This window comes from Bison bison, unplaced genomic scaffold (assembly GCF_000754665.1).
Source record: "Bison bison bison isolate TAMUID 2011002044 unplaced genomic scaffold, Bison_UMD1.0 scf7180017864072, whole genome shotgun sequence".
In the NCBI taxonomy this organism is placed as follows: domain Eukaryota; kingdom Metazoa; phylum Chordata; class Mammalia; order Artiodactyla; family Bovidae; genus Bison; species Bison bison.
Window position 1 is genome coordinate 3,563,342 of NW_011494644.1, and position 14,041 is coordinate 3,577,382.

Here is a 14,041-nt window from a genome sequence, read left to right on the forward strand (position 1 = left end):
ACATCATGAGAAATGCAGGGCTGGAAGAAGCACAAGCTGGAATCAAGATTTTTGGGAGAAATATCAATAACCTTAGATATGCAGATGACACCACCCTTATGGCAGAGAGTGAAGAAGAACTAAAGAGCCTCTTGATGAAAGTGAAAGAGGAGAGTGAAAAAGTTGGCTTAAAGCTCAACATTCAGAAAAACTAAGATCACAGAATCCAGTCCCATCACTTCATGGCAAATAGATGGGGAAACACTGAAAGCAGTGGCTGGCTTTATTTTCTTGGGCTCCAAAATCACTGCAGATGGTGATTGCAGCCATGAAACTAAAAGACGGTTACTCCTTGGAAGGAAAGTTATGACCAACCTAGACAACATATTAAAAAGCAGAGACATTACTTTGCCAACAAAGGTCTGTCTAGTCAAGGCTATGGTTTTTCCTGTGGTCATGTATGGATTTGAGAGTTGGACTGTGAAGAAAGCTGAGCACCGAAGAATTGATGCTTTTGAACTGTGGTGTTGGAAAAGACTCTTGTGAGTCCCTTGGACTGCAAGGAGATCCAACCAGTCCATCCTAAAGGAGATCAGTCCTGGGTGTTAATTGGAAGGAATGATGTTGAAGCTGAAACTCCAATACTTTGGCCACCTGATGCAAAGAGGTGACTCATTTGAAAAGACCCTGATGCTGGGAAAGATTGAGGGCAGGAGAAGAAGGGGTTGACAGAGTATGAGATGGTTGGATGGCATCACTGACTCAATGGCCATGAATTTGGATAAACTCCAGGAGTTGGTGATGGACAGGGAGGCCTGGCATGCTGTGGTTCATGGGGTCGCAGAGTCGGACATGACTGAGTGACTGAACTGAACTGAACTGAACTATGGAGTATTTTCTTTCATCTCAGAGGCTAGAATATCCATAAATGCTTTATAGATTGCAGAAATGGGAATCTGTGATTTTTTTTTTTTTGGTTTAGTTTTAACTGTGTGCTTCTCCCTCAAAGCTGTAACCTTCTCGGGGAGGGCAACAAGATTGCAGAGTAGTATGATACTGAGCTTACTTCCTCTCATGAACATATTAAAAAATACATCTACATGTGGAGCAAATTTCTTTGAAAACCAACTGGAGACTGGCAGGAAGACTCTTTGACAACCAAGGCTGTAAACAAAGATCCACATGGAGCTGTTCAGGAAGGGAGGAAAAGCAATCAGGTTGGGACATGTGCCCCTGGGAGGTGACATTAGAGGTATCATAATTGTAATGGCAAAAATTAAAGATAGAGAATTCTAAAAGCAGCAAAAGAAAGGCAGAGTCACATACAAGGGAACTCCCATAAGGGTATCAGTTGATTTTTCTGCTGAAATTTTGCAAGCCAGAAGGCAGTGAAATTATATATTTAAAGTCCTGAAAGGAAAAACCCTACAACCTAGGATACTCTCCTAGCAATACTATCATTCATAATTGAAGGAGAGATAAAAACTTATCAGACAAGCAAAACCTAAGATTTCATCAATACTAGCCAAATCTAAAAGAAGTGTTAAAGTGTCTTCTTTAAGTGGAAAAAGAAAAGACTATAACAAGAAGTAAGAATTTATAGGAAATGAAAATCCCACTAATAAATGCAAATATATAGTATAGGCTGTGGATCAATCAGTTAAATAAGCTAGTATGAGGATTAAAAGACAAAAAATTGTTTAATCAACTATATCTACAATAATCAGTTAAGGCATAAACATGAAGATGTACAATATGACATCAAAAACATAAAACATGGAGGAAGGGAGTGAAAATATAAATATTTTAGAATGTGTTTGTATTTAAATGACTATCAGATTTAAACAAGTAGATACACTTTATAGGTCAACACATATTACCCCTATGGTAACCACAAATCAAAATAAAAAATCTATGATAGATACAACAATAAATAGAAAGGAACAGGGCATAAGGATAAAAGAAAATGATCAAACCATAAGGGAAGAGGCTAAAAGAAGGAAATAACTGAGAAAACTACAAGCACAACCAGAAAAGAAGTAAAAAAAAAATCTCAATAAGTTTATAGTTATCAATAATCATTTTAAATGTCAATGGACTAAATTCTCCAATAAAAAGACATAGAATGACTGATTGGATTAAAAAAAAAACAAACAAACAAGACTGCTGCTAATAAGAGATTCTTCTTAGAGCTAAAGACACACAGACTGAAAATGAGGGGATGATAAAGGTATTTCACAAAATGAAAATGAAAAGAAAAGTGGGGGTAGCAACACTCATATCAGATAAAATAGACTTTAAAACAAAGTCTATAGCAAAAGAAAAACAAGACCATTGTATAATGATAAAGGGATCCATACAAGAAGAAAATATAACATTTGTTAACATATATGCACCTAATACAGGAGCATACAAATATATAAAGCAAATATTAACAGACATAGGGGAGAAACTGACATTAATACACTAATAGGAGGGACTTTAGTAACACCTTACTTACGTAATTAGATCATCCAGAGAGAAAATGAATAAAGAAACAGTAGTCTTAAACGACACATTAGACCAATCGGACTTAACAATGTCTAGAGGAAATTCCAACCCAAACCAGCAGAATACACATTCTTTTCAAGTGCTCATGGAATGTTCTCCAGGATAGATCACATGCTAGGCAATAAAACAAGTCTTGACAAATTTAAGAAGCTAGAAATTATATCAAACTTTTTTTATTTTTTCTGATCACAACAATATGAAACTAGAAAAACGATTACAGGGAGAAAAATGATAAAAACACAAAAATAAACTACTAAAAACCAATGGGTCGGTGAGGAAATCAAAGAAGAAATCAGAAAATACTTTGAGACAATTGAAAAGAAAAACACAATTTTCCAAAATCTATGGGACAAAACAAAAGCAGCTCTAAGAGAGAAGTTTATAGTGATATTGGCATACCTCAAGAAACAAGAAAAATCTCAAACAACCTAATCTGCCAACTAAAGGAATTAGAAAAAGAGAAAAAGAACAAAGCCCAAAGTTAGCAGAGGGAAGGAAACAATAAAGATCAAAAAAAGATAAATAAAATAGAGATAAAAATAGAAAAGATCAATGAAACAAAGTCCTAGCCACAGCAGTCAGGCAAGGAAAAGAAACAAAAGCATCCAAATTGGCAGGGACAAAGGAAAACTGTCATTATTTCCAGATAACACATATTATATATAGAAAACCCTGAAGTCTCCATGAAAAATTATTAGAACTGAAAAATAAATTCAGTAATGTTGCAGAGTACAGGATTAATATACAGAAATCTGTTGTTTTTCTATACATTAATAGTGAAAGAGAAAGCAAGAAACCAATCTCCTTAAAATCATCAAAAAGAATAAAATACCTAGGAATAAACTTAACTGAGGAGGTGAAAGACCTATACAGTGAAAACTATAAAACACTGTGGAGGGAAATTGAAGATGGTACAAATAAATGGAAAGATATCTCATGCTCATGAATTGAAAGAATTAATATTAAAATGTCCATATTACCCAAAGCAATCTAATGTAAAAACCTTTCAAAATATTAAAAACAGAACTAGAAAAAATAATCTTAAAATGTATATAGAACAACAAAAGACCCTGAGTAGCCAAAACAATATTGAGAAAAAAAGAACAAAGCAGAAATTATCTCAGTCCCTGACTTCAGACAATATTACAAAGCTACAGTAATCAAAACAGTGTAGGACTGATTAAAGCAAAACAGATGCAAAGATCAATGGAACAGAATAGACAGCCCAGAAATAAACATGTTCACTTGTGGTCAATTAATCTATGATATAGGAGATAAAAAGGGCTTCCCTGGTGACTCAGATGGTAAAGAGTCCACCTGCAATGTGGGGGACCTAGGTTGGGAAGATCTCCGGAGGAGGACATGGCAACCCACTCCAGTATTCTTGCCTGGAGAATCCCCATGGACAGAGGAGCCTGGGGGACCACAGTCTATGGGGTCACAAAGAGTCAGACATGATTTAGCAACTAAGCACAGCACAGGAGATAAGAATAAATAACAGGGAGAAGACAGTCTCTTCAATAAGTGGTGCTGGGAAAACTGGACAGCTACATGTAAAAGAATGAAATGGGAACACTTCCTAACACCATACACAAAGATAAACTCAAAATGGATTTAAAACTAAATATAAGACTAGAAACCATAAAATTCCTAGAAGAAAACATAAGCAGAACACTCTTTGATATAAATCATAGCAATATTTTTTTGGATTCTTATCCCAAGGCAAAGGAAACAAAAGCAAAACAAAACTAAACAAATGGGATCTAATTAAGTTTAAAAGCTTTTGCACAGAAAAGGAAACGATGAACAAAACAAAAAGACAACCTACTGAAATGGGAGAAATTATTTGCAAATTGTATGACCAGTAAGAGGCTAATATCCATCTATAAACAGCTCATACAACTCCATATTTAAAACAACAATCCAATCAAAAAATGGGCTGAAGACTTGAATAGACATTTTTCCTGAGTAGACATGCAGATAGCTAACACACACTGAAAAGATGCCTAACATCACTAATTATTAGAGAAATGCAAATTGAAACCACAATGAGGTACCATGTCACACCTGTCAGAATGGTCATCATTAAAAAGACCACAAATAACAAATGTTGGAGAGGATATGGAGAAAAGGTAACTCTCAAATACTGTTATTGGGAATGTAAATTGGTGCAGCTACTATGGAAAACAGTATGGAGGCTCCTCAAAAACCTAAAAATTGATCCAGCAATTCCACTCCTGGATACGTATCTGGAAAAAAACAAAGACAGTAATTCAAAAAGATATGTGCACCCCAATGTTCATGGACCATTACTTACAATAGTCAAGATATGGGAACAACCCAAGTGCCCATCAAGAGATGATGGGATTAAGAAGATATTGAATACAATGGAATATTACTGAGCTATAAGAAAGAATGAAATACTGCCATGTAGCAACATGGATGGGCTTGGGGGACATTGCTTAGTGAAATAAGTCTAACAGAGGAAGACAAGTACTATATGTTATCACTTATATGTGGAATCTAAAAAATAAAACGAATGAATACAACGAAACAGAAACAGACTCACAGATATGGAGAACAAAGTAGTGGTTACCAGTGGGGAGATGGAAGGGAGAGTAGCAATATAAAGGCAGGGGATTATGCAGTACAAACTGCTATGATTAAAGTAAGTAAGCTAAAGAATATATTGTACAACATAGGGAATATAGTCAGTATTTTATAGTAAGTTTATATAATCTATATAAATAGATTATATCTATAATCTGCTGCTGCTGCCAAGTTGCTTCAGTGTCCGACTCTGTGCGACCCCATGGACTGCAGCCTACCAGGCTTCTCCGTCCATGGGATTCTCCAGGCAAGAACACTGGAGTGGTTTGCCATTTCCTTCTCCAATATCTATAATCTATATAACCTATAATAATCTATAACCTAATAGATTATTAATAGATTATTAATAGACCTATAATCTATAATAATCTTGAGTCACTAGTTATACATTTAAAACTAATATAGTAAATCAATTATACATTTAAAAAATTGTTTGCTCCTTCTGTGTTTATTACAATCTGGCATACTGCTTGATTATCAGTTTTTAACATGAATTTAATGAATGTTGCCCTTTTCCCCAGTCATACATGAAGAGGGCAACTGGATCCATAAGCATGTATTAATATTTTGAATATTCTTTTCCAAATATGGGAGGTGGGTCTGATAGAGCATGTTTTGTCATCCCTGGGATGAATCAGTCCTTCTAGTGAGTGAGTGAGTGACTGAGTGTCTCCAGAGAAAGAGTGAGGGTAGGGGAAGCAACTTGCAGACTTGCAACCAGACAGAGGACTGTCCTCAGCCTGCGCTGAAATGAAACAGGGCCTTTGTTCACCTTAGCACCCCTCATGATGGCTAATAAATGAGTGAGCCCTGATCCCATCCTAGGAAGTGCTCCTTTTGTCAATGTGTTAGAAAAATATCACTCTTTTTGATGATAAACCCTTGCCAAGCTCCACTCATCAAAAAATATCTGCTCAATGTTACGTGGCAGTCTGGATGAGAGGGGAGCTTGGGGTACAAAGGATACATGTATATGTATGGCTTAGTCACTTCACTGTTCACCTGAAACTATCACAATATTGATCAGCTAAACCCCACTACAAAATAAAAAGTTAAAAAAAAAAAGAGTTGTACTTGAGATATTGTATTATACAACAGGTCAGATATGTCCTATTTCTAAAGCAAGCTTAGACACTAAACAAATATTTCCAATGAAAGTTTTTCTTTGTATCCTAGGAAGTGATCTGCTTTATTTAAATTTACGGTATCCAAAACTAATTTGGGCTTCCCTGGTGGCTCAAATGGTAAAGAATCTGCCTGCAATGTGGGAAGAATCTACCTGGGTTGGGAAGATCCCCTGGAGGAGGACATGGCAACCCACTCCAGTATTCTTGTCTGGAAAATCCCCATGGACAAAGGAGCCTATCAGGCTACAGTCAGGAGTCTCAAAGAGATGGACACAACTGAGCGACTAAGTACAAAATCAATTTATTTGTGCTTTTGCTCCATCCCAATATACTGGCTAAATTCTGTGAGTTATTTTGTGAATAACATACAAAATTCACTTCAATTTTAAAATAAGAAAGGTGGATGATGCATCCTGTGGCCAACATCAGTGATCGAAGAAGAGAACTGATTTTTGAGACCTGCCCCTGTTTTGCATATTTCAGTAGTTCTCAATCTTGGCTGTGCCTTAGAATCACCTGGGAGCTTTAAGAAAAATACTAATGCTCAGGCCACACCCTAGGCTAAAGGAATAAAAGTCTCTAGGAGCGGGGGCAAGGGCATTAGCATTCTTTAAGTTCCCAGGTATACCAGGGTACAGCCAGAGTGGAAAAGCACTGGCTAGCTCATCTTTACTCAGACTCACTTATTACACCTCAGATGCTTCCCTAGAGTCTCCTGTAACATCCTCTCCCTATTTGTCCATTTCTGATCACCTCTGCATTTCTTCATGTGGTTTTTGTCCTGAAACCAGCCAAGGAAGAGGGAGTGCTATTCACTAGGAAGCAGAAGCCAGAGTCTCTCAAAGGAGGCATCAGGAATTTCTAACATTTCAGAAGTAATGGAGGAATAGCAGGACTGTTTGAAGGATACAAGGATTCAAAAGGCAAGAAATATCACATGAGATGGTTTTTAAGTCCTTGTGCAGTTTTAAGACTCTTTAAGTACTCTTGCCTTGAAAATCCCATGGACAGAGGAGCTTGGTGCAGGCTACTATCCATGGGGACCCGCAAAGAGTCGGGCATGACTGAGTGACTTCACTTTCACTTTTTCTTTCAGTTTTAAGACACTGATTTTATTACAACATTCTACATCTAATTTAAATTTTAAGAATGAATTTTCACTTATTCATACTTCTAGGCTCTATTATATAAACTTTCCTCTCTCTCCCCACTATTCCTTTTCTCCCGTCTTCTGAGTTTCTGTACCCTGGTCTTCCTCAGGCCTGTCAGTTTCACTCTCTGCCTCCTTTATCCCTTTCTTCCTCTAATCCTTCACCAGCAGCTCATGTTCCACTTCACCTCCTACAGCCATTCTCTGTGTGTGTGTCTTTGTTTTCCTGTCTCTATTTCTCTTCTTCCTGGCCTATTTTCTTCCCACTCACTCTGTATTTTTGTATGTCTCTGTATCTCTGGTTGGGGGTGGGGGGGTAGGGTCTCTGCTCTGTCTCCATTGTTCACTTTCAGCTTTTCTGTGTCTTAGCTTATTTCTGCTTTTCTCTCTTGCCAACATCTTTCTCTGTCATCTGTCTCTGACACTGTAAGAGTCTCTCACTCGCCCACTCACCCCTCCCTGTGTTTGTCTTTCTTCCTCCAGATTTATTTTCATCCTGACCTCTTTCTCTGTTTATGACCTCTTCATGCCTACACATGCCACATGTATCTAGGTGTCCAGGTCTCCATTTCCTGCTCAGCCTCACTGTCTTTCTCTCCATTTCTCTGTGTCTGTCTCAGTCTCCTTTTTCCTCTGGTTATCTCTTGCAGTGTCTCTGTCTCTTTTTCTGTTTCTCCTTTATCTTTCTGTCCTAGCTCTTTTTGTTTCTTTCCCTCCCTCTCACCCACATACTGCTCTGTGTGCTTGCTCCCTATCAGTCCTCTTGTCCGCAAGACCTTCATTTGTGTAACAGTTTGTCGGCGGGGGCCTTGACTGAGTTTGGCTTCACCTAAAGATGCCTGCATTTTCCTTACTGACTGAGAGGGGAGAGCATGGTGAAGAAACACAAGTGAGTACATCTGTATCCTGGGGCCTATCTTATTTCCCCTAAGAGACCATGATACAGCCTGCAGGCTTGGGGCAGGATGAGTGGGGATGCTGGCTCCCTTCCTGTCAGGAGAGGGCAGCCTGTGTACACCTCTGGGTCGGGAAGGGTGCTGGAAGGGGTTACCGCTGCCACTGGGGTCCGGCTTCCTCTCTGGTCTCAGCCCTTTCATCACACAGATGCTCTCCATGACCAGCTTGACAGGCCCAGGTGGGTTCTGCATGGCCTTCACCAGCGAGATATCTGCCGGGTTCAGCGTGTCCAGTGCAGCAAGCGCAGCCTCGAGCGCTGGCATTGCCTCTGCCAAGTCCCCTTCGCATTCGTTCTGTAGGCAGCACAGGGACAGAAAGGGTGAGTGCCCGGCGCCCGGCATACTGAGGATGAAGCAAGTTCTGCCCCTGGGAGAAGCAGCAGAAGTGGGAAGAGGTGCTTCCTGCCCCAGAGTCCTCCCAGGACAGTGTCTTCTCCTGGAAGTTTGCGTGCAAGGATGGCTCTGAAAGGCAGCAGGGAAGCATGCATGCATTTGGGAGCTGTGGTTTGGATGCCTGGGACATTTGAGAATTTACCTGGTCTATAGTCTTTTACAGAATCAAGCTTTTGGTTTTTAACTAATTCCCAAGGGGTATATGTCACGAGTGACTTCATACCAACTGATCAACAATGGGTTGAGAGATGAAGTGAAAAATGAAGCCTATCTGTGAGTGACAGATGGGAAGGGGATTACAGCAAGTTTGGGGAGGAATAAGGCATGAGGGGTGGCAGAATGTCAGAGATAGGGTGAGAGTCTAGGACGCACTGTAGCTCAGAGATGGGATAGAGGTGAATCTGGGGACAGGGTGATGTTTAAGGCCAGAGTTTAAGGATGAGGAATGGGGATAAAGACTAGAGCTGGGTAGTGAGTCCTGGGAAAAAGAGAACAGAATATGTTTTGTCCATTATTTATTTGTTTAAAAACAAAACTAATACAGTGGAATATTATTCAGCCATAAAAAGAAATGAAGTAATGATTCATGCAACAACATGGATAAACCTGGAGAACATTATGTTAAGTGAAACCAGCCAGATAGACACAAAATGGCACCTGCTCTATGATTCCATTTACATAAAATGTGCATAAAAGGAAAATCCATATAGGCAGAAAGTAGGTTAGTGGCTGACAGGGCTGGGTGGAAGAAACAGCTAGTGACTACTAATGAATATAGGTTTCTTTTTGGGGTGATGAAGATGTTCTAGAATTACATAGTGGTTATGACTGTATAACTTTGTGAATATACTAAAAAATACCCTCTGAATTGCATGATTTTAAAAGGTGACTATTAGTGGTATGTGAATTATATCTCAATTTTTTTTTAAAAAGGAAATATCAACATCATAAAATTCTGTATAGATTACAGTTGGCCCTCTGTAACTGTGGATTTGGGACCACAGATCCAGAAGGTGGGGGCTTGAGCATCTGAGCATTTTGGTATCTGTGGGGCCAGAGGCGGGGATGGGGTGGGGAAGGCTGGACCCCATCTCCTGTAAATACAACTGTATTTAGCAGTCCAATTCTTTTCCTTCAACAACAACAAAATGAGGTCTTGGGAGAAGAAAAATGAGTTAACCAAGGCCACAAAACTTGTTAGTCACTGAGCCAAGTTCCAACTTTGGGCCCCTGGCTCCCCACTCAGTGAATTTTCTGATAGTCTCCCAGCCCAGGGAGTGATAACACAGTCAGGATTGAAGTGAAATTTCACAAGAGAATGTCAAAAGCAGCGTGTGTCAAAATCTATGTCCTGCAGATTTATTTTGATAAGCAAACAAAATGAGGTTCCACCTTCTTACATGTATGTGTGTGTTGGAGCTTCAGCTTCAGCATTAGTTCTTACAATGAAGATTCAGGGTTGATTTCCTTTAGGACTGGTTGGTTTGCTCTTCCTGCTGTCTAAGGGACTTTCAGGAATCATCTCCAGTGCTAAAATTTGAAGCATCAATTCTTTGGCACTCAGCCTTCTTTTGGCCCACTGTCACATTACGCCTCCCAATGTTGAGATGGCTCTGCTTTTTTCCTAAGGGGTAAGGCCTGGGTTCCAGCAAGGTTGTTCATCAAATGACTCAAAAGGCCTCTTTTGTTGTTCAGTCACTAAGTTGTGTTCAACTCTTTGCAACCCCATGAACTGCAGCATGCCAGATTCCCCCGTCCTTCACTATGTTCTGGAGTTTGCTCAAATTCATGTCCATTGAGTTGAGGATGCTATCTAACCATCTGATCCTCTGCTGTCCCCTTGTCCTTTTGCATTCAATCTTTCCCAGCATGAGGATCTTTTCCAATGAGTTGGCTTTTCACATCAGGTGGTCAAAATATTGGAGCTTCAGCTTCAGCATCAGTCCTTCCAATGAATATTCAGGGTTGATTTCCTTTAGGACTGACTGGATTGATCTCCCTCCTGCCCAAGGGGATCTCAAGAGTCTTCTCCAGCACCTCAATTCAAAAGCACCAGTTCTTTGGTACTCAGCCTTCTTTATGGTCCAACTCTCATATCCATACATGACTACTGGAAAAGTCATAGCTTTGACTACACGGACCTTTGTTGGCAAAGTGATGTCTCTGCTTTATAATATGCTATTTAGGTTTGCCATAGCTTTCCTTCCAAGGAGCAAGCATCTTTTAATTTCATGGTTCAGTCACCATCTGCAGTGATTTTAGGGCCCCCCAAAATAAAATCTGTCACTGCTTCCCCTTTTCCCCCTTCTATTTGCCATGAAGTGACTGGACCAGATGGCATGATCTTAGTTTTTTGTTTTAATGTTGAGTTTAAAGCCAGCACTTTTTTTAACTTTAAACTTTTTATTTTGTATTGATGTATAGCCAATTAGGCTTCCCTGGTAGCTCAGATGGTAAAGAATGTGGGAGACCCAGGTTTGATCCTTGGGTCGAGAAGATCCCCTGGAGAAGGGAATGGCAACCCACTCCAGTATCAAACCAGTTAATCCTAAAGGAAATCAACCCTCAATATAGTTGGAAGGACTGATGCTGAAGCTGAAGCTCTAATACTTTGGCCACCTGATGAGAACAGTGAACTCAGTGGAAAAGATCCTGATGCTGGGAAAGATTGAGGGCAGGAGTAGCAGGTGACAGAGGATGAGATGGTTGGATGGCATCATCAACTCAATGGACATAAGTCTGAGCAAACTCCAGAAGATAGTGAAGAACAGTGAAGCCTGGCATGCTGCAGTCCATGGGGTTGGAAAGAGTTGGACACAATTTAGTGACTGAACAACAACTCTGCATTAAAGTTAAATAAGCAAGGTAACAATATATAGCCTTGACATACTCCTTTCCCAATTTTGAACCAGTCTGTTGTTCCATGTAAAGTTTTAACTGTTGGTTCTTGACCTGCATACAGGTTTCTCAGGAGACAGATAAGGTGGCCTGGTATTTCCATCTCTTTAAGAATTTTCCACAGTTTGTTGTGATCCACACAAAGGCTTTAGTGTAGTCAATGAAGCAGAAGCAGATATTTTTCTGGAATTCCCTTGCTTTCTTTGTGGTCCAATGGATGTTGGCAATTTGATCTCTGGTTCCTCTCCTGCTGCTGCTGCTGCTAAGTTGCTTCAGTCGTGTCCGACTCTGTGCGACCCTGTAGACGGCAGCCACCAGGCTCCCCCGTCCCTGGGGTTCTCCAGGCAAGAACACTGGAGTGGGTTGCCATTTCCTTCTCCAATGCATGAAAGTAAAGTCACTCAGTCGTGTCTGACTCTTAGTGACCCCATGGACTGCAGCCTACCAGGCCCCTCCATCCATGGGATTCTCCAGGCAAGGGTACTGGAGTGGGTTGCCATTGCCTGGTTCTCTGCCTTTTCTAAACCCAGCTTGTACCTCTGGAAGTTCTCAGTTCACATACTGCTGAAACATAGCTTGAAGGATTTTGAGTATAAGCTCACTAGTATGTGAAATGAGCACAATTGTATGGTAGTTGGAACATTTTTTGGCATTCCCCTTCTTTGGGATTAGAATGAAAACTGACCTTTTCCTGTTCTGTGGCCACTGTTGAACTTTCCAAATTTGCTGACATATTGACGGCCACATTTTACAGCATTATCTTTTAAGGTTTGAAATAGCTCAGCTGGAATTCCATCACCTCCATTAGCTTTGCTTGTAGTAATGTTTCCTAAGGCCCACTTGACTTCACACTCCAGGATTTCCAGCTCTCAGTGAGTTTCCACACTATCATGGTTTTCCAGGTCATTAAGACTTTTTTTTTTTAAAAAATAGTTCTTCTGTGTATTCTTGCCACTTCTCCTTAATCTCTTTTCTTTCTGTTAGCTCCTTACTGTTTCTGTCCTTTATCATGCCCATCCTTGCAAGATATATTCCCCTGCTATCTCCAATTTTATTGAAGAGATCTCTAGTCTTTTCCATTCAATTGTTTTCCTCTATTTCTTCTCATTGTTCATTTCAGAAGGTCTTCTTATCTCTCCTTGCTATTCTCTGGAACGCTGCATTGAGTTGTGTATATCTTTCCCCTTCTCCCTTGCCTTTCATTTCTCTTCTTTCCTCAGCTACTTTTACAGCATCTCATATCTCAGACAACCACTTTGCTTTCTAGCATTACTTTTTCTTTGGGATGGTTTTTGTCACTGTCTTCAGAGGATGAGATGGCTGGATGGCATCACTGACTCGATGGACATGAGTCTCCGTGAATTCCGAGAGTTGGTGATGGACAGGGAGGCCTGGCGTGCTGCGATTCATGGGGTCGCAGGGAGTCAGACACGACTGAGTGACTGATCTGATCTAATCTGATCAGTACAATGTTATGAACCTCTGTCCATAGTTCTTCAGGAACTCTGTCTACCAGATCTAATTCCTTGAATCTATTTGTCACCTTCACTGTATAATCATAAGGGATTTGATTTAGGTCATACCTGAATGCCCTAACGGTTTTCCCTACTTTCCCCAATTTAAGGCTGAATTTGCAATAAGGAGCTTGTTATATAAGCCACAGTAAGCTCCAGGTCTTCTTTTTGCTGACTGTATAGAGCTTTTCCATCTTCAGCTGCAAAAAATATAGTCAAGCTGATTTCAGTATTGACCGTCAGGTGATGTCCATGTATAGAGTTGTCTCTTGTGTTGTTGGAAGAAGATGTTTGCTACGACCAATGTGTTCTCTTGGCAAAACTGTTAGCATTTGCCCTGCTTCATTTTGTACTCCAAAGCCAAAGTTGTGTGTTGCCCCAATATCTCTTGACTTCCTACTTTTGCATTTCAATCCTCTGTGATGAAAAGGACATGCTTTTGGTGTTAGTTATAGGTCTTATAGACTGTGTGCATCACAATAAACTGTGGAAAATTCTGAAAGAGATGGGAATACCAGACCATCTGACCTGCCTCTTGAGAAACCTGTATGCAGGTCAGGAGGCAACAGTTAGAACTGGACATGGAACAACAGACTGGTTCCAAATAGGAAAAGGAGTACATCAAGCCTGTATATTGTCATCCTGCTTATTTAACTTATACGCAGAGTACATCATTAGAAATGCTGGGCTGGAAGAAGCATAAGCTTGAATCAAAACTGCTGGGAGAAATATCAATAACCTCAGATATGCAGATGACACCACCTTTATGGCAGAAAGTGAAGAAGAACTAAAGAGCCTCTTGATGAAAGTGAAAGAGGAGAGTGAAAAAGTTGGCTTAAAGCTCAACATTCAAAAAACTAAGAT

At 40.0% G+C, this 14,041-nt stretch overlaps 1 protein-coding gene across 1 annotated transcript in view; it reads right to left on the bottom strand.

The window, feature by feature from the left end:
- DNAH3 (dynein, axonemal, heavy chain 3) overlaps window positions 1-14,041 on the bottom strand; it is a 249,802-nt gene that overhangs the window by 37,752 nt on the left and 198,009 nt on the right. Inside the window, exon 54 of the mRNA XM_010837413.1 lies at window positions 8,468-8,666. Within this exon, the coding sequence (XP_010835715.1) occupies window positions 8,468-8,666 (199 nt within the window). The remainder of the gene's footprint in view (window positions 1-8,467; window positions 8,667-14,041) is intronic.